The 25,223-nt window shown below is 40.1% G+C and overlaps 1 protein-coding gene across 8 annotated transcripts in view; it reads right to left on the bottom strand.

Annotated features, from left to right (window-relative positions):
• Positions 1-15,102: 15,102 nt before the first annotated feature.
• The window catches only part of RAPGEF4 (Rap guanine nucleotide exchange factor 4), a 320,154-nt gene continuing 310,033 nt past the window's right edge, over positions 15,103-25,223 (bottom strand). For all 8 annotated transcript variants that reach the window (XM_009443773.5, XM_009443774.4, XM_016950048.4 and 5 more), the window contains 2 exons: positions 19,342-19,396; positions 15,103-16,355 (listed from right to left, as the gene is read on the bottom strand). In XM_009443773.5, the coding sequence (XP_009442048.3) occupies positions 16,228-16,355; positions 19,342-19,396 (183 nt within the window). In that variant the 3' untranslated portion in view covers positions 15,103-16,227. The remainder of the gene's footprint in view (positions 16,356-19,341; positions 19,397-25,223) is intronic.

Below are 25,223 nucleotides of genomic sequence, written 5' to 3'. Positions count from 1 at the left end.
CCTGATTAGATGATACTAATACATAATCATCTGCCTCCCATAGTAATCCCTTTCTTTTCTATATGCATTTTTAACTGATATGCCTGATCTGTGTTTTCTTCATTTCTCTTGCTACCAAAAGTCTACAGCTAAGCAACATACTTCCTCTGGACTGCCTGGAGGAAGAGTGGGAAGTAAGGGAATGACTACTGCTTCCCAGGATCTGGGCTAGGACCTCCCAGATGTGGATTTAACAACTTGTTATAATCAGAAAATCCTGGTCAAATTTCAAAGTCACTTTTCTGGCCACACTTCTTTTGTATTATTCTTTCTCGTGTTGAAATTTCTCTAACTGATATTTTTATAAATTCAACCTTCTTTCTTTTTTCGTTTCTTTTTTTTGTCACTGTTGGTTCTTCCTTAACTTTTCAGGGTCCAATTGTATTAAGCCCCTGTCTGCGTTGTTGTTTGTAACACCTTCCAATTTAGCAGCATCTGCAGATTTCATTAACATGCTATTTACTCCTTCTTCCAGATCATTAATAAATGCTATTTCTTATGTATTAAATTTTGCGGTCGAATAGATTTAATTTGCTGTTATAATTTCAATGCATGTTTTCTAAAGACACAATGCAGTTAAGAATGGTCTTAACATAGGCTTAAATCCATACCCAGTTTATAGTTATTTTACTATTATGCAATCCATTTGTGTTCTCTAATCAGCACTGTTGTGAGCTCCATTGAAGCCATAATCTATTGATTTTCTCGTCCCTCTCTTTCAATACAGTCATCATCTTGGCTTTAAGTGCACAGCAATAGCAGAGTTGGAACTATTGTTGTAGTACTCTAATCCACAGCTATTTATCAAAGGAAATTAAGACTTTTTTCCTCAGTGGATATTCTTCCACTGATTTAAGAAATGCCGTACATTAAAAAATTTATTTTATAACCATAACATTTTATTTTCCTATGCATAGTATCAATGTTCTAAAAAGAAATAGATTCTAGATCTTTTTTATAAACAAGTAAAGGTAATACATACAATTGATATAAATATATGTTTTATATACTTATATAAAATATATTTGATATTTTATATATTTACATATATAAAATAGGGATGTGTGTGCATGCATTTTATATATATATATATATATATATATATATATATATATAAAATTATTTTTTGAGTCAGGGACTTGCCCTGTTGCCTAGGCTGGAGTGCAGTGGCACAGGCACAAACACCACTCACTATAGCCTTGACCTTCTGGGTTCAAGTGATCCTCCTGCTGCAACCATCTGAATAGCTAGGACCACAGGCATGCACCACCATACCCAGCTAATTCTTAAATTATTTATAGGGACGGGGTCTTGCCATGTTGCCCCGGCTGGTCTCGAACTCCCGGGTTCAAGCAATGCTCCTGCCTCAGCCTCCCAAAGTGTTGGGATTACAGGCCACTGAGCCTGGCTTGGATATACATATTTAAATACATCTGCTCACTGACTCCCTGACTTCTACAGACTCTGGGGTGACATTGCTTTTACAATAGAATTAGACATGTCACCTTCAAATCAGAGAATGAGGTTTATTAAGCCTTTTTTTGCCTGGGTCACACACCCTCCTCCTTATCAAAACTTCTGTAGTGCGAGTTTACATTCTCAATAGGATGAGCCTTCCCACATGCCACTTACTGCGATTCTTATGTTCGCATATAACAGTTCCAAATAATTATATGTGAGATTAGTCTTCACATTTCTATGTAATATTTCCAGGAAATATTTTCTCTTCTTTCAATCTTTCTTCCTTTTTTTCTCTAGTGTTCTCTGGATATGACCCCATGGTAATCTTTTCTTTTCCATCTTGAGAAATGAATTTAACGTCTCAAACTCAGCTTCCGCTGCTGTGAATTGTCCCTTATAGCTTTCCGATCCATCTCAAAGTGTTGTTGTCAAGTTCAAATGAGGTAATTTATGTAAAAGTATTTCATAAGTTTTAAAAGCAAATAAAAGGCATTATTTTTATTGAAACATAGTAAAGGCAAACATATATAGTTTTCACCGAGAAATACAAGCTGGATTTCCAGATGATTTTCCATGTTGAACTTTTGGTAAATGTCCCTTTTTTTGGTAAATGTGAAAAGACATGCTCTCCTTTCATATTTGGCTGTCAATGCAATTGATTTCTGAATCAAGGAATTGAGTAACAAAATGTCTGTAGTTTAGAATGTTCCTAACTATACAGCATACAATTTTACATCCAAGATTGTTAAATAATTCCACAGTAGAGCTTTGAGTTAAGAAAAGATGACACACAATAAAACTAAAATTTGTTTTCCTATGGAAAACTCTTTTTCACTTTTTGTTGTTGTTGTTGTTTGTTTGTTTGTTTGTTTGAGACAGGATCTCAGTCGGCCATCCAGGCTGGAGTGCAGTGGCACCATCTCAGCTCACTGCAACCTCTGCCTCCTGGGTTCAAGTGATTCTCGTTCCTTAGCCTCCTGAGTAGCTGGGATTATAGGCATGCATCACTACACCCGGCTAATTTTTGCATTTTTAGCAGAGACAGGGTTTTGCCATGTTAGCCATGCAGGTCTCAAACTCCTGGCCTCAAGTGCTCCACCTGCCTCCACCTTCCAAAGTGCTGGGATTACAGGCCACTGCGCCCAATCTCTTTTTCACTTTTAAAAATTGTTTTTGAAATCTTAAAGAGTGGAACTTTTGTTGAAAACATTAATTTGGTTATTTATTAGTTTAATTTTCCATTCAGGGTAATTCATCTTATATACATTTTGGAGGTTCCATGAGAGTTGATTCTCAAGAAAGACACTTGACTAGAAGCTATTCTCACTAATTCATCCTCCTGACACATAACACTCTTTTCATTACCAGTCATGTTTTATGATAATTCTCCCCACTTTCAACTTTTTCTTTAGAAATAGCCTTAGTCTATGATAATGATAAAGTTCTTGCCGTTGTTGTTTTCCTAGTGGAGAGAGAAAATTGAACACAGGTAGGTACATGGTAGGAAGTGGTAGGTAGGTAGTATTTGGTTATGGCACCCCAAGCTGACTAATACAGGAGTACTTTAATGGAAAGAATGTTCTATCAGAAAGAAGTGGAGAGCAGGGCTATTTATCTAGTGTGTTCATGTAACTGTAAACCCTTCACACACACACACACACACACACGCACATGCATATAAACACATTTTTGCCTCAACTATTTAAGTATTTTAATCAAAATTCTTTTTACTAGCAGATGTCAGGGAAAAAATAAAAGTGTTGAAATAACTGGATAATTGCCTAAGTTTTTCACTTTGTTAACATAGAGCAAACCTTCCCAGCCCACTGTGGAAAACATTTCAAAATAATTATAAGTCAGATATACAAAATTGTACTGAATTATTTCAGTTGAGTAATCAAAATTCAGCCTCGCTTAGCCAGCCTCCATCTGTCTCGACAACCAGTTTATCTGGATTATTTTACTATGCAAATTAGTTACATAAACCCCTCCAAGAAGTTCCAGTGTGTCAGATCACACATCTTAATAGCCATGAACAACATTTCCAGTCTCTGGAGGAAGTTGCCTTAGACATATCTTTAGATGATTCAGATCCTGATGGACCTGGACACTACAAGTTTCAAGGTCGACATCTTGTTACAGAACAAAGTTCATAGGTATTCTTAAAGCCCTGGGCCCCTCATCTCCTCACTCGCCTTATCTGTAAATGTGTATATAGATGGAGACCAAATTCAAGCTGTCACCCTTCCCCAGACTCATAGACAAATCAGGGTGGACCTTCAGTAGTCTTAGTAGAAGAGAACTTAATAGCTTGATGAATCCCTTGGGATAAATGCTAATTAGGACTTTCAAGTGTCTAAAACTCAAAGATTAGGGCTCTGAAGACGATGTAGCATAGGGACTAAGAACATGGATCTATCGCCGGGCGCGGTGGCTCGTGCCTGTAATCCTAGCACTTTGGGAGGCCAAGGTGGGCGGATCACCTGAGGTCAGGAGTTCGAGACCAGCCTGACCAACATGGAGAAACCCTGTCTCTACTAAAAAAAAAAAAAAAAAATTAGCCAGGCGTGGTGGCGCATGCCTGTAATCCCAGCTACTCAGGAGGCTGAGGCAGGAGAATTGCTTGAACCTGGGAGGCGGAGGTTGCTGTGAGCCGAGATCGTGCCGTTGCACTCCAGCCTGGGCAACAAGAGCAAAACTCTGTCTCAAAAAAAAAAAAAGAACATGGTTCTATCTGAAGTGATAGGACTCACATAGAGCTGGATAGAGGCCTGGGTCTGCGGCTTATGAGCTCTGTAACTTTGGGGATTTTACTTAGCCTCTCTGAGCCTCAGTTTCTTAATCTGTAAAATGAGGATAGTACTCAGGTTTTCGTTTGGATTAAATAAGTCTACATATGAACAGCCCTTAAAAACAGGACCTGGCCCAGAGTTGGGTGTTCAGTAATTCTAGCTATTATTATTGTTATTATTAGTTGCATTTCGTATGCTGAATATTTGCTGTTATTATTATTGTTGTTGTTGCTATTCAATTACCTGAATTATTTGTTTTTTTCCAGAGTTAGTTTTTCTCTTTATTTTTGTTTTTTTATTTTTATGGTACTAGTTTTCTCAGAGATCTCTGGTGATTGTTATTGTTTACATGTAAGAATGAAGAATTATGTTGGTTATTTTAGTTAGCTGGCATGGATTATCTCCACTATTGTGAAGTAGATTTTTCAGCCATAGGGTGCTTTCCTGAATAGGAAAACTCAATGAGAATCTTTAGTACATGATGGGACAAGTTGATCAGCAGGCTTATTGTAGGGTAATGTATTCATAATTGGCTCAGCCTGTGTGGTTGAGTCAGTGCCAGCATGCCTTGGAGTTTTTCTGTCTTATTTCGTGAAGTTATAACCCATATGGCTAATGAAAAAATGTGAGAGATTATATTGGAGGTGATTTTTTTTTTTTTTTTTTTTTTTTTTTGAGACAGAGTCTTTCTCTGTCGCCCAGGCTGGAGTGCAATGGCGCCATCTTGGCTCACTGCAAGCTCCGCCTCCTGGGTTCACACCATTCTCCTGCCTCAGCCTCCCAAGTAGTTGGGACTACAGGCGCCCGCCACCACGCCCGGCTAATTTTTTGTATTTTTAGTAGAGACGGGGTTTCACCGTGTTAGCCAGGATGGTCTTGATCTCCTGACCTCGTGATCCGCCAGTCTCGGCCTCCGAAAGTGCTGGGATTACAGGCGTGAGCCAACCCACCGGCCTATTGGAGGTGATTTTTTAAAGTGGCAGGAAGTGTATCTTGCTGAGTATTTAAATGCAAATTTTTGCCAATGCTCGAGAGGTGTTTAAAGAAATGTTCGGTTATCAAGAAGATAAAAATCAGGCCGGGCGTGGTGGCTCATGCCTGTAATCCCAGCATTTTGGGAAGCCGAGACAGGTGGATCAGTTGAGGTCAGGAGTTCGAAACCAGCCTGGGAAACATGGTGAAACCCCGTCTCTACATATATATATATGTAATTTACACATATATGTAATTTTTATATATGTAATTTACATATATATGTAATTTACATATATATGTAACTTACATATATGTAAGTTACATATATATGTAACTTACACATATGCAATTTACATATATATGTAACTTACACATATATATGTAAATTAGCTGGGCCTGGTGGCGCACACCTGCAATCCCAGCTACTCTGGAGGCTGAGGCAGGAGAATCGCTTGAACCTGGGAGGCGGAGATTGGGGTGAGCTGAGATCGCGCCATTGCACTCCAGCCCGGACAACAAGAGCAAAACTCTGTCTCAAAGAAAAAATAAAATAAAATAAAATAAAATAAATAAATTATATATATATACACACACACACACATATATATATGCAGCCTCTAAGGATTTTTTTTTTTAAGTAGCTGGGAAAAAATACTATCCCCTAAGCTTATTACAACTTAGAGGATATGAAGAGAAAGGAAGGGTAATGTTAACGTGTATGCTGTGAATTTGTCTCCAGGTGGAATGGCAGTGACTTATTAGGCTCCCATTTCCATGAATGGATCCTCGGCTAAGTGTGCTTGGATACAGCACAGCTAGAGGAGGCTTTGAAGTTTCGGTCTTCCTTTCTTTTTCTCTCCTACCAGGCTCTGAAATGCATTAGGTTGGTGCAAAAGTAATTGCGGGTTTTGCCATTACTTCCAAAGGCAAAACCCACAATTCCTTTTGCACCAACCTAAAAAGGAAACATATTTACTGCTCCTGATGTGAATTATGACATTCATCCTGAGGAGGTAGAAGGAGCTTTTGCCAGTTTGGTTTTATTTTTATATATACTTATTTTTATTTTGTTTGTTTTTTTCAGGCAGGGTCTCACTCTGTCACCCAGGCTGGAGTGCAGTGGCAAGGTCATAGCTCGCTGTAACTTCAAACTCCTGGGCTCAAGCAATCCTCCCACTTCAACCTCCCAAATAGCTAGGACTATAGGTGCTTGCCACCAGGCCAGCTAATTTTTTAATTTTTTGTAGAGATAGGGTCTCCCTACGTTGCCCAGGCTGGTCTCAAAGTCCTGGTCTTAAGTAACCTTTCCTCCTCAGCCTCCCAAAGTGCTGGGATTACAGGCACCAGCCACTGCACCAGGCCCAGTTTTGGTTTTAAATAAGACTATTTAACCTATTTTATATCATAACAGTTTTTGTTATTCCTATTTTTTTTCCTTGATAGTATCATTCTAAAGATAAGGGATCTTGGTAACAGGAGAGTCTTCTGTTTGCTTAGTACAAACAATATCTTCATCCTTAGCCCAAGTAGAGATTTTCAAGTTTGGAGTCAGAAGCTATGAGAAGATTAAAGTGGTCTGCATAAAAAAGAAAACATGACTTAGGGTCCCCAAGAATGATCTGCAAACTAGAGAGGGTGGAGAGAATTGGGAATAGAAAAAGGAGACCATGTGACTGGCAGCAGAGGAGAAAGAGCTCCAGACAAGATATATCCAATGAGGACTTGTTAAAATGAAATATTCTTGGGTTCTATAATGAAACCCCCTTGCCTCTGTTTTCTTCATAATATTCAGTAAATACACGGAGTTCAAGAATGCTTTGATTTCAGTGGAGTCAATTTCTAATGAAATAAACTACAGAGAATAATATGAAAACACATATGGGCCAATCATACGTATTTTAAGAGATAAACCATTTCAAATACAACTGAAGCCACTTCTTGTATATGAGTGAATCTCTTATGGTGAATACAAAGAAATGTTATGTCCTGAGTAAAGTCTTCCCATAACTGATATATGGCATATGATTTGTGGGATATTTATGAAGGGATTCATATACATACATACACACTTTTATTTTAAAGATAAAAGTTTAGAAAAAAATACTCCAAATCACTTTCCTAAAAACCTCACTTACTATATTTTGGCAAAATTAATCTCATGCTTTGGTTCTTGAACTCCTATCTGTTATTTTTATTTTGCAGCATCAAAAGCCTGAATAATCAGTCCTCTTGGGGACGAGAAGCTAGGCAGACAGTGAGCCTCATAGCTAACAACATATGCCTTGGAATCAGATGTACTTGGTTTGAGATCCCAACCTCTTTCATAATCTAAGTATGTGACCTCGGGCAAGATATTTCATTTCTCTCAGTGTTTCCTCATCAGTAAATAGTGAAACTATTCATTTCTTAGGTATTTAGAATAAAATGCTTTCTGTATGTAACTGGCACATAGTGGGTGTTCAATAAATGCCAGAAGAACTGGCAGACAAAAAGCATTGATTACTGAACCAGTAAATAGCCCAGAAAATTCTCTTCCAAAGTCCACATTCAGAAAACTTTGTACTAAAAATCTGTGTTCCTTGGTGACCTTGCTTTTCTTCTAATTTAAAAAACAAGTACAGGACTTCCTCTATTTTTCTCCTAGCAACCATCTCATCGTGCTCAAAAGATTTCCATGCCCCGTGCTACAGACTTTCTTCAGTTGCTGCAAAGATGTTTTTTTCTAATGCATAAATGAACTCTGCACAATAAGCCTATAATACAACTGAGTATCACAGTTATTCCCATAATCCCCTCCACCCACGACTGTTTCAATGTTGACTTAATGTTATTCATTTGCTTGTGTTGTTATTGGAAACAAATTCTTAATTAAAATGGCCCAGCATCACCTGGCTCACGTAGAGTGCCACAAGCAATAATCCCTAATGTAATGTACACTTTGGCTTATACCTACAATTTAATTTCTGAAGCCAGAAATATAAATGGATTTTTATAATGGCTTCTGAGTATTAGGTGGGGGAAGATTAGGACTGCTAATGAAGAGCTACTTTCTTAGGAGGCATCTCGTAACAATGCATAATTGTTTCTAGGTGAGATAGACTGAGCATGTAAATGAACACCCAGGTTAGGCTAAAATCTAATTTCTGGCGTGACCTATGTCTGTATGACTTGTGTTATATTTTGGCTTAGTTTCTAGTCTACTCTTTCGATATATGAACATTTTATCTGTTGTTAAGGAGCATGAGTCTTTTATTCTATTTTCACTTCTCCTTTCTTTTATTCAGTAATTTGAAATGTTTTCTATTCTGCTGCAAATAACTTTTCAGTTGTGCCTATATAAAAATGTGGTATCTTGGTACAATTATTGCAGCAAAAACTTTGCAAAACTGGTGTAACCCAAGTTTGGAATACAAAGGACAGGCATCTGACAGAACTCGTAAACTGCCCCTCTAGCCCAAATCAATTTCAATGACTTAAAGCCACCATATAACTTTCTCTCCTTTTTCATCCTTTCATAATTGGTTTGGCTGAACTCTCAGGCATCCTTCAATGTTCTAAAGCACCTCTTTCTGTGGCCTCTCATTATAGCAGAGAGGCAGGAAAGGCACTAATATTTCTTGAGCACCAAGCACTCAGTATGCCAGACACTTTCTACAGCTTCACTCATTTAGGACTCCCCCCAGCTTTTGTGAGGCAGGCGTTGTCATTCCCATTGGCAGATGTAGAAAATGAAGCTCAAAGAGATAAAATACCAAAGTTCACAGCTGAGGGCTATCACATTACAACAGTGTAGGCCACGGCACACACAACAGGAAGCCTGGTTGAGGAGGAGCTCTCTGTGAGGCAGTACCAATGGAGAGAAGGGTTGACTCTTGCCTAATACACACAAAGTTGCTGTCTATACTGGAGGTGGCCCTGATTGAGTCAAACCCAGGTCTGCCTGATCTTCAAGCTGGTTATCTTTCTGCTGGTCCTGCTGCTTCCCCAAGAGCTAATAGAGTCACCCTGGAGAAGCACTTTCAACAGCTGGCTGCACCACGCCTGAAAAACTCTCCCTAAACAAGAACAGTGGACCTTCCAGCCACTCCCCTTATGTGCTACCCTCACTCTAGTAGATGGTTTGTGAAAATGGCAACAGCTTTCCCCTCCTTATATTCACAACTTTGATGATATGACTTGGTTGTGCCAGACATCAAGAGAGAGAATTGTTTCTCCACTCTTTGACTCTTGGCTATCCTCTTGACCACTTTGGTCAGCAAAGTGCTGCAGAAGTCATAGTGTCCTCTTGGAGCACCAGTTCTGACCTGGGCCTCCAGAGCTCTTGCTTATCCTCTTGCTTCCTGGGAACACTTCCCAGCCAACAAGTGATGAAACCCAGGATAGCTGGTTGGAGAGTGAGAGACTATATGGAACAGAGACAAGTCATTCCTTCTGAGGCCATCCTAGACCAGCTGACCACAGATGCATGCCTGAGTCCAGCCCTGATCTGCTAAGTCTGGCTCAGATGGCAGAACTGTCCAGTTAACCCATCAACTCATGGTTCATGGTCGTTGATTGAAAGCTTGTGGTTTTAAGTCACTAAAATTTGGAGTAGTTTATTATACAGTGTGATGGCTAATTTTGTCAAGTTGGAGGGTGTTTTTAGATGAGATTAACATTTAAATTGGTGAGCTGTGGCTAAAGCAGACTGCTCTCCATAATGCAGACGGGTCTCATCTAATCCATTAAAGGCACCTGAATAGAACAAAATGACTGGCCTCCATCAGCAAGAGAAAATGCTCCAGCAGACTCTGCCTTTGGACTTTATCTGCACCACCAGCCTTCCTGGGTCTCCACTTGCCGGCCTTCAAACTGGAACTGCACCATCAGCTTTCCTGGGTCTCCAGGCTGCCAGTCCACATGGTGCATTTTGGACTTGCCAGTCTGCATAATCATGTAAGCCAATCCCTTATAATCTCCCTTAAAGCTCATTCTATTGGTTCTATTTCTCTGGATAACCCGAATACACACAGCAATTGATAAACTCACTGATATCACTGAACAACCTCTTTCTTTATTCTTCTAAAGTTACCACAGCTTGGCTAGTGCAGAACACGTTCCCCAAGAGCTTCTGTGTCTCCTTACCTCAAGCGCTTCTCCCTGCTGGGGAGACTGAATCATCAGTCTGTCCCTCTGTCCTAAAGTGTCAGGACTCCTTCCTGAAATCATCGATTCTCCTCCATTCCTGACAGGTCCTTGATGTTATCACCTGGAGACTTTTGCCACCTGTCTCTGGCTAAGGAAATAGATGGAGACCTGATGCAGCTTTTCCAGTCCTCTTTTTGTCTCAGGTGCTGCAAAAACCTGTTCTGAAGAGGTTTACACCAACTTTTGCTCTCATGTTTCTCTTGTACTGGTCCTCCGATTGTAGAATTCCACTCTTCCTGAGTTTTCTCTGGCTAGGAAGAGTCAGAACCCTCCCAGAGGAGGATGCAGGAAGAAGACTGGGATGGAATCAGGCAGCTCTCACATGCCCTGGCTCTAGGCTCTCTTTCTTCCTCAAATCTGGAGGGAAATGTCAGAGCCCATGAGCCCATAGTGCCTTGTGTTTACTTCCCTTTAGAGCAGGGCTTTGGCCCCGATCCTTCCAAGGTTGAATTGTCCCAGGAACAAAGATCCTGGCTTCCTGTAGCAGCATCCTTGACCTTCCCTAGCTGCCTGAAAAGCACATGCAAAGGAGCCCTAGCAAAGCGACCACATTTCCCATTCCCACGCCCTTATTCTCTGGGGGTTAGAAACATTCCCTTCACTCCTCCCATCCTGCAGTGTAAGACCACAGGCAGCAGGAATGTGGTGTATCAACCCACAGGGCAGCAAGGATGGACAGAGGTTCTGGGGCTGTGATTGTCTCGTGAGCTGCCCTGGCTTGACAGATGGGACACTGGCAAATGAAGCCTCCCTGCTCCTTGCTTGGATACCCACATACTGAGCCCTGGGTCCCCTGTCCACTCCTTCTCTCAACAGCTGTGCCATACATTGGCAGCTTCGGAGATGACGCAGGTAATTACGAGCTATGTCCAATGTAGCCCATTAAATGGTACAGCCACTGTAGAAGACAGTATGGCAGTTCCTAAAAAAATTAAACGGAATTGCTATACGATTCAGCAATCCTACTTCTTAGTATATACCCCAAAGAATTGAGAAGTTGGGACTTGAACAGGTGAATGGACAAACAAAATGTAGAATCGACATAAAATGGAATTCTATTCAGCCTTAAAAAGGAAGGAAATTCTGGTACATGCTACAATTTGGATGAACCTTGAAAACATTAAGCTGAGTGAAACAACCCAGACACAAAGGACAAATATTGTATGATTCCACCTATATGAAGTCCCGAAAAAGGCAAATTCATAGAGATAAAAGAATAGTGGTTACCAAGGGCTGGAGGAAAGGAAAAATGGGGAGTTAATGTTTGATGGGCACAGAAGTTCAGTTTGGAATGTTGAAAAAGTTTTGGAGATAGATAGCAGCAACGGCTGTACGACAAGGTGAATGTACTAAATGCCACTGAATTATTTGCTCAAAAAGGCTTTAAGTAGTAAATTGTATGTTGTATATCTTTTACCAAAATAAAAAATTAAAAAGTGGCCCAGTGTGGACTTAGTCAGGAGAAGGGATGATGTTTGTCTGTATGGGTGTCTGGGTCCACTACTGCTTTTGAATGCTTGCATTCTCCACAGCTCCCTCTGCTCTACCTTTAAGCCTTCATAATAAAGTAACTAAGGAATTAGAGATGGCCCTTACCAAGTGTCCTGGGCAGTGTGGTACACAGAAAGCAGTGGCCCTGCCGTTCGAGGGCTCACCATTGGAAATGCAACGCCCTGCCTCAAGCTCTTCAATGACTTCCTACTCAAAGGTCTGCATAGGCCTTACATGCTCTGAGCCCTTCTTAGCTCTCCAGCACATCTGGAAATGCTGTCTCCTTCGATCTCCATTAGCCACAGTGAGCTTGCTGTCCCTTACTGCCAATGTTACTTTCTGCTTAGAACACATTCTCCTCCTCTGTCTTAGCCAGCACTCACATCTTTCAGAGCTCAGCTCAACTGTCACTTTCACAGGGAACACTTCCTTGCCTCCGATCAGGTTAAATTCCCTTATTACATGCTCTTGCAACACCATATCCTTCCTTGGAAGCATTCTTTTTTTTTTTTTTTTTTTTTTTGAGACAGAGTCTCACTCTGTTGCCAGGCTGGAGTGCAATGGCGTGACCTCAGCTCACTGCAACCTCCACCTCCCAGGTTCAAGTGATTCTCCTGCCTCAGCCTCCCAAGTAGCTGGGACTACAGGCGTGAACCACCATGCCCAGCTAATTTTTGTATTTCTGGTAGAGACGGGGTTTCACCACATCTCTTGAATGGTCTTGATCTCTTGACCTCATGATCCACTCGCCTCGGCCTCCCAAAGTGCTGGGATTACAGGCGTGAGCCACTGCGCCCAGCAGGAAGCATTTTTATATTTATTTGTTCACATCATTATTTGGTTACCTCTGTGTCCTCCACTGAATGATAAGCCCCAGGAGAACAGGGACCTTCTCTAGTTGTCCTCACCATTGAATTCTGTGTCCACAGAGGGCACTCAGTAAGCACTTCAATCATTATTTTCTATGAATGAAAATGAATGAATGAATGAATAGAAAAGTGACTAACAATACCTAAGTTAAAGGCTTTTTTCCAGTTTAGAAGTAAGGGATAAGGTAACTGTTCATCTAATACCACAATTTTCAATGTAGGACAGATTAAGATTACTCTAAAGCAAGAGATGTAATGCATTCTAGATTGACAGTAAAAGGAAAGCTATTCGAGGTAGGGGTTCATTTTACCACACTGCATATTCCAGGCTGACTTTTTTTATTATTATTCAGAGCACAATTTGAAACTAAAATGACACTCTGTTTAATTTTCTCACACTGGTAGTCATTGATCTGCATTCATATCTTCAGAGGAAATGCCACTGAATTCAGGAGGAATATATTTAACCTGCATGGTATTCAAAAATTGCCGGAAGAGCTTAGCTCCCATAAACTATGCCAGTGACCTTGCTAAATAGGTATGTTAAACACTCAAATGTATAATTTTCTACAGGCGCTTTTGGTAAAAACATTCTTCTTTTTCACATCTTCCAGCAAACCTCATTATCCTTCTTGTGACCCTGTAGGCATCTCATTTTCTTTTGGCTTGTTTGCAAGTTTTAAAGTATTAACTGCATCTCCTGCCTCAGGAAGGGTTGCTTGGCTACTACTCTACATTTTTAGAGTGCGAATTCTATTATTTTACCACTGCTACCTTCAAGAATGGAGTTTAATGCATTTTCAAAGAAGCTAGAAATAATTAAAAATGTCTTATCTTTATTAAGTACAGTAAGTTATTCTCATGTGGAAGAACAAGGGGAACATACATGGGGAATATGTATCAATTTTGAATAATGTTGAAACTATATTAAAATAAGATCATAAGTTGGCATTCACCATGGAATTGGGGAAAAGTGCTGCTGTATATAGAATGCTAGCTTTCAGTAAAGTAGGAATAAAGACAAGCAAAACAAGAGCAAGGATGCCCCAGGAACGGGCTCCCAGCTTCATTCATCATCTTTGTAAATTATCTAGAAAAGAAACTATAAAGGATATCTAAAGGAAAATATATAAAAGTGGAACCTTTGCAGCTGACACTGAGGTCTATCAGATAGTGAAATACTGAACGATAATGATTTCAAGAAGATTTATTCAGTGACCTTCTTTTATTGTCTAGTAAATCCCAGGCACTGCACTTGCCTCCAGAGGCAGGTGTAATACCGCAGAAAACACCACCTCTGGTTCTGGGGACCTTGAAATTTTATATGAATGAACACAGAGAGGCATTCTTGCCTGCTTTGGCATTTCTCAAAGTGGACTTTAATTGTGGGATGTTAAAAGGGATTACAATAGGACTTCTCAGAGCCTTCAATGTGTGAGTGAATACTGGGAATCATTTCTATGAATGGGGTATATTATGCAGTGGTCCCCACATTTATTTGAAGATAGAATCTTGGTTTTGTTTTTGGCTTTGTATGTGTGTGTTTGTTTTTGGAGGGACAATATGTGAACTTGTGAGACTAGAATAGGCTGGAACACGCTCTGGAAAATGCTGACTTATTAAAAAAATAGAGGCTTGTCTGGAATTTAAAGAATTTTGGATATCTCTTCATCAAATATTTGCTAAGTACTTAAATCACTGAGAAATGGCATGAGGCCCCACACAAGGGAGCTCTAAAATCCAGTGCCCCTTCAGAGCAGCAATGCTCCTAATTGCCGAAAAGTGAACACAACAGACAAATGTCTGTCAACTGATAAATGGATAAACAAAATGTAGTCTATTTATAGAATGGAATATTACATGGCCATAAAAATAAATGAAGTACTGGTACAAGCTATAATATGGTCAACCTTGAAAACATTATGCTAAGTGAAAGAAACCAGACGCAAAAGGCCTCATACTGTATGATTCCACTCATATGAAACATCCAGAGTAAATCTGAAGACAAAGAAAGCAGATTCGTGGTTGCCAGAGGTTGGAGGGAGAGGAGAAGAAGTGACTGCTAATGAGTTCAGGGTTTCTTTTAGGGATGAGGAGAATGTTCTGAAGTTAGATACTGATGATGGTTATCTATACAACTTCGTAAATATACTAAAAATCACTGGATTCTGCACTTTAAAAGAATGAATTTTATAATATGTGTATTTTGTGTCATTAAAAGATCCAATACCCCACCATACCAAATGGTTATCCCTTTTATATTATAGGAATTGAGATGAACACAATCATTTCTTGTCAACAATTATATTTAGTGAAGATACTAGATGTTATTTACAGAAGATATACATACATACAATTCCTACACATTAAATGTAGTCTAATTGTGAAAACAGGAAAAAATGTACTTCAAAATTACATACTAAATAAAATAAATAAAAAGTAATTATTTGGCACAATATCTATTATGTAGCAAATAAATAACTCTATACCATTGATTGAATGAACTATTTACAATCTTTGAAAGTGCAAAACAATTGCTGAAAATTAAGATATTTGTAATAACATTTAAGTCCAGAAAATATGTTTTCATCAGGTACAATAAATTTGTAGCCAATAGTACAGGTTTTTAATGCCCAGGAAAATATTTCAATTTTGAAAAATGTTTTATGCATATTGTGCTCTTCTGAAATGTTATTTTCTACTTTAATGCTGGCAAATTTAAGAACCTTGGCATTTCTTAGTGGAATTCTTATGTATATAATCCTGATTTGTAAATTTTGAAAAGTTACATTGTAAACATAAATATTATTCTATATATCATTCAGAAATTACAGACCAGTCCTCCCTAAATTACATAAACAGCCATAATGTTTCATAATAATGTGGTCAGGTTCTATTCCTTCAGAGGTAAGACAATGAAGATGGAAGAATACAACCTATAATTTGGACTTCTATAGATTCCTCAACACCTTCCCGAAACCCCAGGCTCCAAATCAAGATGTTGAGTTAAAATTTTATCCAAATCTATCCCATTTGTAGCACATCTCATCCCATAAACACTCAGAAAAAAATGTCAGGGGCTTGCTAGTTCTCTTGACAAGGCTATTTCTACCAAACTCTTCACGTGGGCCTTATTCGACACTTCAGCAAAGAAGATGGCACAAGTGGAAATGAAACAGGGTAACCACAAACTGGGGATTCCTAAGCTAGAGTGTGTAAGCTTTAGGCAAGTCAAATAATTCCTTCTCTTGCTAGGTAGCTGGTAAGCTGAATGCAGCCCTGAGGTGTCTCAGGATGTGCTTTTGCTTGTTTTGTAGAATTCTCTAGTGGCAATACAGTCAGTAGTAGCATAAATGGCATTTTTGAAAGACTGTGGACTGGAGACAAACTGCTGCTTTGGGCATTTGAAATGTCTATGGTCGACGAGGCTCTAATCTGTGTGACATCTGTGATAAAGTTCTCTGGTTGTCAATCACATTTAATTGCCGTACATAACTCCGGACATCCTGATGGTTCTTATTAGCTTGAGCTGCATCAGGATCTGTTGAAAGAGGAAAGGGCAGAATTGGCATTGTGTAATATATGTATATAAGATACAATCTTACTTCTCCAATTATTTATTACATTTATCGTAGGTTCCTGGGTTCCCTCAAGACCTTTCAACACACCACAATCATTGAAACGTTTCCACTTGGTTGTTCCATCTCCTCCTTCCTACCCTCCAATTTTCTTTTCTTCCCTGGAATCACCTCTTTTGATCATTCTCCTTTGAATTGCACGTTGTAAAAAAAAAAAAATGGCACCAAATTAAAAGGGAAGCATGTGTCTGATAGCCCCTGGGTATAGATTAAAATTGTTTCCCTTTCCAGAGGTCTCTGTGTCTCACACTCTGTGTCTCTGCCTCCTTTGATCCAGATGAAGACTAATGTCAAAAGACAGTTTTTATTAGCCCCTCACAAAAGCGCTTAACATCTGGGCCAAACTGAAGCAAGCCAGTGAGACTACAGAGTCCTGCCTCCCCTCTTTACTTGCATACAGTATACAGCATTACTATACCGACTGTATGTTCTTAGAGACTGTCCATATTCAGAAAAAACCCAACTCACAGGCTGAAGTTATGACTTCTGCTAGACGTTTGATTCTTTGATGCTATCTGCTCTGAAAACTCAGCTACCATTCTATTCTGATGCACATCCCAAGCATGTGAGCAACTGAGGTTAACCAATTTCATGAAGATCAGGGCTGAATGATGAGCCAATGCACTCAGCCCTCGCAGGGAACATGCATGAATAAGGAAAGCCAGACTAGAAGGTGGTGAACTGGAAACACAGGTCCCTCCGGAAGTGATGACCTGGCTTCTGCATGTTGCTGCCACGGGGAATCTGTGCCTAGAGTTGCCAGATCTTCCTTTTTTTTTTTTTTTTTTTGTTAAGAAATGGGAAATCTGGATTTCTTCTTCATGAATTCTCCCTATTTTAAAATGGTGACATTATTTCAAAATAAAAGGGAAAAAAATGCTCTCTTTAGACCCAACACCTCTGTGGGCCACCTCCATTTCATGCATCACTGGGTAGGGCCTCTGGTCTAAGGGGACACCCGGAGTGGCAGAGCCAGACCCTGGCTCCTGACCGGGGTTTCCACCACAGTACACTGCCTTCTGCAGTCTGGCTGCTCCTGCTAGATCCACACAGCACTCCCAAAGACAATTAGAATGCCATCTGCACAAGGGGTGAAGGGGAGTGTTGCAGGTCTGAAGGCAGAAAAGCAGAGAGAAGACATACATGCCCCTGCCCCCTGTGAGAAGAAACTCATCAGTATAATTATCACATAGAAATAATACCACAGCGAACTGCAGAGCACATTGTGTTTAATTTCCTCTGCTTCTCACTGGCAGTGTACTCTACATGTACAATATACTGTAATTACATTGTACACATTCCCACAGTGTTTGTGAATCTATTCCTATAGCTTTATCTATAGATTGTTGACTTCGGAGCTGAGCAGCTGTTGTTTACCAGCAGTTACTGATAACTTCAACAAATGCAGTGGAGTTTTTTCTTTTTAAATACATTTTCCCCTTGGCTTCTCTAGGAGGAGACATAGAAGAATGCAAGATTTACTTCCAAAGAAGCTCATAGAACAAAGCGTATTATTTTATGGTTCTTGAGCCTCACTGAAAACCTTCTTAAGGCTATAAACCCCCTCAGGCACACACGATCTGGCATATAATTTCAGGGTCCCCTTTTATCCCCGCTGCTGGATTTGGGATTATAAACTCCGGTTATAACTGGTGTCACTTATCTATTCTTGTTTTCACTTGTACAACTGCTTTATGATCACATCTTTAAACACAAAGTAAATTAATAGATGAAAACACATGAGACACTTTAATTCTGGCTGGATCCACATAAGAATAGTTGATGATATGCAAGACTATTCACATTTTGGAAGTCAGAGAAGGCACAGTCATTTGAATCAGTGGCTCCCCAAATCAATGTCATTTTTCTTTTATTTTTCCTCCCTATTCATTAAAAAATGAACATTTAGTAGTTCTGGTGTCCCATGTTAGCAAATCTGGCCATGAGCCAGTCCTGCTCTAGGAAGAACAAACAACTGACTAATAAAACAAGAACATCATAGTCTCTTAGCACTGGGTTTATTGGAGGAGACGGTACTGGTAGCCTCAGATTCATGTCTATGTCATAGTATCATATTGAGTTAATGAGATAAATTTCTTCAAGTGACTCATACAATGAGCTTAGCAAAAACCTTTAGTGTTCACCTTCTCATTTCCAGACCAGATTGAGGGAGCCAAAGCTCCACCCCCACCACCAAAGTCCCAGCCCAGAAGAAACAGTAGCACTGGTCTAGTATGCCCACCTGGTGCTATGATGCAACTTAACTCCCAACAGACTAAAATTGTTATTTATTATTAGTAATTTTTTTATATTAAAGTATTATACCAGTTCTTGTGACAGATGTTCAGATTTTAAAAGAGCACCTCAAATTCATGTGGGAATACTAGAAATATAATATGAAATCCTGTTTTTGGACCTTTTACGAATGTGCTATAAACATTAATGCATTCTTGCAACACCCTGAAAGACAATAAATATTATCTTTCCTGGTTTATAATTGACTGAACTGAGTCATCAAGGGCTGATGTGAATTTCTCAACATGGAGCAATGAGTCATAAAGAGAGTTGGTTTGAGGCAGGATTTGTTGGCAGTCGTACTTTAGTTGTCTCCAGCTGCACTGGATAGAGCAAATTAAATCTCTTTAAATTCATTCACAAAATAATATTCCTATGGTTATTTTCTAGTTTCACAACAATGTAAATATGTTCTAGTTTAAAACAGCAAAAAAAATCTTTAAACTCAAGGCCCCTATCTCATGGAATTCATGGTCCAAAGTGTCTCTGACACAGTCAGATATTTCCCAGGCTCCAAGGGTGTCTCAATGGCCTCATTAAGAAGACCTTAATCACCAACATCTACATTGTAAGAGGTGGCAGCAGTTAACTTACTGAAGGGTTGGCTCCTGTAGTATCTCACTGTTCTGGCCGTATTTGCAATCATGCGCTAAAAGGAATACAGAAAAAAGAAAGATAGAAATTCAAGTAAGCGTAGAGTACAATCCAAAAAGGAAAACAAACCATTTCTGCAATACTTGGTACCATGAGAAGTGACATGTTCTGAGATGTTGACTATCTGAAGGCAACTAGCTGATGTATAACTTGTTTAATTATTTCAAAGGGGTACCCACATACATACAAGGCATTTTCAGGTAAGGAATATTAATGGCATAACTCTCATAATTGTTGGCATGTTCCCCATGATGTAAAAAACATCTATCATGCCTGAGACTGTACATTAGTGCTTTTTCACCATCCTTTCTTGAGGTTGCCATGAATTTGTAAGAGAATCTGTAACTATCCTAGATGTGGAGAAGGGTTAGCTTATCAAGTTCCTCACAGTAAATAAGACTCACTAATGAGGTATGAGATTTTATTGACTGAACAGCAAGTCAAAATATTCTACATTTACATTTTTGCTACACACTCTGTATTACTGACCTCTCTAATCTTCCAGCAAAAGTTTGCATTTTAATGTTAATCCTGATGATTTGATTCCCTTTCCCTCCCTTCTTCCTCCTTTCTGATTATAACACTAACATATACACATCTTAGAAATTCAGAAAATAGGCCAGGCGCAGTGGCTCACGCCTGTAATCCCAGCACTTTGGGAGGCCGAGGCGGGTGGATCACGAGGTCAGGAGATCGAGACCATCCTGGCTAACACGGTGAAACCCCCTCTCTACTAAAAATACAAAAAATTAGCCGGGCGTGGTGGCGGGCGCCTGTAGTCCCAGCTACTTGGGAGGCTGAGGCAGAAGAATGGCGTGAACCTGGGAGGTGGAGCTTGCAGTGAGCCGAGATCGCGCCACTGCACTCCAGCCTGGGCGACAGAGTGAGACTCCGTCTCAAGAAAAAGAAAAAAAAAAAAGAAATTCAGAAAATACAGAAAATGTTAAGAGCAAAGTAAAAATCACTTAGAATATTACTTCACAGAGTAATCTTGTTAATATTTTGGCATATAGCCTTCTTATATTTAAAAATATATAAAAACATGTTTTTCAAAAAATTTGAATTCATATAGTACATACATATTTTATTTTGATTTGAAATTTTTCACATTGCATTGTGACTATTTTCCATGCCATTTGCATTTTAAAACATTTTTTAAAAAGCATGTATTCAACCAAATGGACAGATTATAATTTATTTGACCTTTTAAAATTTGGTCACTAAGCGATCATCTTAATTTCTTTGTAAAGTTTTGGTTGCAATAAAGACTTAAAAGGGAATCTTTTGTGCTGAGCTCAATTAAAAACAAAAGAAAAGAGAAAAGAAAATGGACAGAAACAGAAACTCCTATCCCCTGGGGAAAAACACTGATGAGACCTACGCTCCATTTCTTAGCCAGAATGTCACGGTATTTGAACAATAGCTGGCACTCCTGGTCACTATGTATGTTTCAGGACACCTTACTGCTCAGGCTCTAAAGGGGTTCCTGTGGAGATAACAGATTAATTACAACACTAGCAGAAAATTGATAAGGCTCCACCCAGGGAAAGAGACTCCCCGATCTCTGAGCAGCTATGTAATTCTAGTCAACCCTTTCCTCTCTCACGGACCCTTGGCTTGCCAAAGTATAAGAAAATGACTTTGAGAAAGCTTACACAGTGTAAAAAAAAATCATAGATGAGTCAAGGCCTTACAAATATATTATCTGCAAGCATCATAATACCTCACTGAATACTACTGCTTTGAGGACTCTAGCAAGCCTGAAGTGACATGTACCTGCATTGGATAATTTCGCACACAAAGAGGCAATTGGAAAAGTTAGAACTTCACTTCATCAAAGATCGTAAAAAGTGACACATCCATCTGTTGATCAGCATGAGAAACATATCACAAATCCCTCCCAGAAAATGTAACGTACAATGTATAATTAGCCCTTGATATATGGAGCCGTGAAATAAATAGTAACTATGATAACTTCCCTGCTAATTTACTTTTAAGTTGTTTTTTCACTTCTCTAAAGGCTTTGCATCTGAAGGGCACAAGTATATTCCATGTAGAATTATTGTAATTCTTCAGATATTGAATGGAGTGTAATTACCGAAAACCCTGGGAAATGCTGCCAGTATGCCCCTCTGAAGAATAAAAAAACAATTAGCAGGGGTCAGAAACCTCTTCCTATACCATTTTGTAGGGAGTAATTGTTCTGCTTTTTAGTTTTGAAAGCTAAAACATTTCATTCTGACTTTGGTTTTATGCTACTCTTTAAAGCTATACTCTGAGACTTCATAATTTTTAGCTCATTATGTAGTTTAAAATGTGAGAACAATTGTTTAAATCAGTAATTTCCAGCCCTGAAGTTCATTCTACCTTTCTAAATCTTTGATTAATTTTAACAATGGTTTTAATTTTGACGTATCCTTTTTAATTGTTCTCAAAGATAACTTCAGTTTAACTTCGAAATCCAAATCTGGCTTTACAACGAGGTCCATTCTTTTCCTTTGTGAGGTCCGGACAATAATGTTTAATGGTGTGAACCCACAGTTATGATGTGTGAATCTAACTAGCATTCCTGGTCAATGCATAGTTACAAATGCTTTCACAAGGCCAAAGAAGGGTTAACTTAATATTTTAACTTCACCTCCTTTTGCACCCATTAACACATGTAATATTAAGCAGTTACTGACAACTACACCCAACTACAAGGCACTCTCCTGAGTTGCTGAAAGAGACTTCAGGAGTCACCTCCTTGAACCATCTCCAGAGTGCATAATGCTTTTTCTACAGCCTGCCTATAAACAGTGGCTCTCCCACTGTTTGAATGCATCCAGCAATGAGTAACTCATTACCTCCAAAAATAGCCTCTTTCATTGTTAGACATCTCTGATTATTAAAACTTATCATTTTGAGTTAAAGTCTTTCTCCTTTTACTTTTCGCTCATTTATCCTTGGAGCTCATAATGCATTTGCATAAGACTCCCACGGGCACCATGACAGTTTACAAATGCCACGGCAATGACCCAACAGCAAACACGTTTAATTTCTTTTTAACAGGACAAGTCTTCAAATACTTGAATATAACTGTTATGGATATCTTCACACTCCCAGATCTTTTCTTGTTCAGCCTAAATATTCTCAATTTCTTCAACAATTCTTCATAAGACAGTTTTGGTTCTCTTCCAAACCGTCTCTAGTATGGTGCCCTAGACTAAACAAATTGTAAAGTGCAGAGAAATTATGATCTTTCTTCTTTCCTTGATCTAGATGACGCTATACTGGGCCTACAGTTAAAAAGAAGTCATGCCACTGACATCTGTTGAAGTATTCATGAATTAAACCTCTCAGCCTCCTTTGCTGAGCTGCTGTGTGGATGCAGCTTTCTGCTCTGTGCATGTACAGTTGATTTCTTGGACCAGAGTGGAGGATTTTAAAAACTAAAACCATCTAGTTAGAGTCTATCTTTCCACAAACTTCAGCCTATGTTATTTTTGACGGTAGACAGCTGTTTATTCATTGGTGCTCGCAGTCTAGCCTGGCAGAAACGAAGGTTAAAGAGATATAGGGTTCATTATCCAACTGCTGCAGCAGGGGTGAAACCAAAAATTACACCCTACGCTTCATGGTCCTGCCAGAGCAGGTTGGCCTGCCTGGAGCTGGCCAGGCAACTTTCTATAATGCCAGGCCGGGGGGGAGTGTCTGACTAGTCTAAAGCACAGATTCTCATCTTTTTTTCCCCAGTAGCCAGCCTGAGGTTTATGACACATTCCCATGAGCAAATAGCTCATTAAGACAGCAACTGGTAATTCAGGAGTAAATGTGGGGCAAACATGCCCCACATTAGAGCGCCTCCTTTAGAAGGCGCTCCGGATCCGTGTAGGGGAACAAATTGAACCCCCTTGTCGCCACGCTTAAACTGATGTTTCTTGGGACTAATCCTAAGTACAGGTCTTCGGAGCTTATGTGCAAAAATGAATATGTTCCTACAGTTCGTGGCCTACAGGGCTTAGAGATGGGCCCAACTGAAAGCTGGTGAATTCCCCTCAGGACATGCACTTGAGGAGGGAAGTGCAGAAAGGAAAAACGATGTGGTGAGTGAAGAACTCTGTGACTATGTCACGCGTTTATTTTTCTTTAGAGCTGAAAACAGAGGGGCACAGAAGTAGATGTCCTTCCTGGGGCCTGCGTTGCAGAGTGGAGGTAGAAGATCAGCAGGATTTGTTTTCCCAGCCTTGGTCACCACCCTGCTGATGTAGCAAAGAAACCAGCCCAAACCAGCTAGGACTAGGAATTATAATGCATTTGCATAAGACAACACCGCTCCCCCACCCCCACCCCCCAGCGCCATGACAGTTTACAAATGCCACGGCAATGACCGGGAAGCTACCTTAGATGGTTCCAGGAACTCCTGGCCCCTTTTCCAGAAAGTTTGTGAAAAACCCGCTCCTTAGTTAGCATGTAACTAGAGTAGGTATAAATAGAGCCGGCCAGCACTCTGTGAGTGCTACTCTGTGCTACCCTGCCTATGAGACAGCGCTGCTCGGTCTACAGAGCACCTGTTTTCCTGTATACTGTTCCTCTCATGAACTTGCTGTCTTTCATTGTCAGCTCGCTCTTAAATTCCTTCCTTAGGAAAGCCAAGAACTGTCTCCAGCTGAGCCCCAATTTAGGGGTCAGCCTGCATCAGAGTGACCAGTACAAAGACAGCATCCAGAGGAAGGGGTGACCACTGTCTGCACCTTGGCCTGGTACAAACCAGAGGCTCTGAGGCCAGCATCCCAAACACAAATTTCCCTCAAGCTCTGATGCAGGGAATTTCCCTTGAGTCCGCTGAGGTGTCAGAGGTACCTTGTTCTCAGACTGGGCCTTTGGGGCCTGGCTCTTGGCAGGCGTCACCCTTCTGTGGTGTCCTCCCCTCAGGAGCAGGCCAGCCAAGTTCCACTTTCACTCCTATAAAGACATGACGTAGCCTACCAGGACTTTGTGGCTGCCCCCACCTTCCTAGCCAGCTTGCACTGACTCTTGTGCCCTAGTCCAAGTTCCCCCTTTGCTCTCCCACTGCGGAAGAGAAGACTTCATTCTTCAAGTTCTGACCGGCAGGCCCTCCAGGCCACGCCACCTCATTGGTACCACTCTAGGACCTCCCACTCCCAGACAGCGGCCACAATAGCCTTCCTCTTAGCCTATTATTCTGCCTCTGCTCAGATCCCTCAGGAAGCGGCTCCTCACCGTCAGGCCTCTTCTAAATGCCTGCCCTCAACAGTTTTAATCTTCCTTCTGTTGCCCCTTAAGATCTTTACCGTCCTTGCTCTTAATGTTTGCCAGATTGCTTTTTCTTACATTTCTGCCTCTACCGATTTGATTCTGTCTCCAGACCTATGCCTATCAAATATAGGACCTTTGTTAATTACTCCTTGCTTAGCATGTGTAAAACCACATTTACACCATTTGATTATTTCACTCAGACCTCCACATATTTGGGACAAGAATTTTTTTTTCACAAGATCCAGAAATACACAGTGTCTCACCTAACAAAGATTGTGCCTGTGATAGCAACCAAATGGCCAGGCACAGTGAGGACCAGAGATAAAAGGGAATTGAAGCTGAACTAGCCTTCACTGTGTGCATCATTGAGGAGGAGCCCTGAGTCCGGTCTCCCTGCAGATCTTTAGTATCCAAGAGGTGTATGACATGCAGATACGCATGTGTAACACATGCATGATGCTTACGGTATGTGGTATATATGATGACCATGGGAGAAGACAGTTCAGGTGCCTTTCCAGGCACGTGTAGAGCATGTATACCTCTATGTACTCAGGGAGGGACAC

Source organism: Pan troglodytes, chromosome 13 (genome assembly GCF_028858775.2).
Source record: "Pan troglodytes isolate AG18354 chromosome 13, NHGRI_mPanTro3-v2.0_pri, whole genome shotgun sequence".
NCBI classification, from domain to species: domain Eukaryota; kingdom Metazoa; phylum Chordata; class Mammalia; order Primates; family Hominidae; genus Pan; species Pan troglodytes.
The sequence above is the reverse complement of the archived record's forward strand: the minus strand, read 5'-3'. Positions and strand labels throughout refer to the sequence as shown.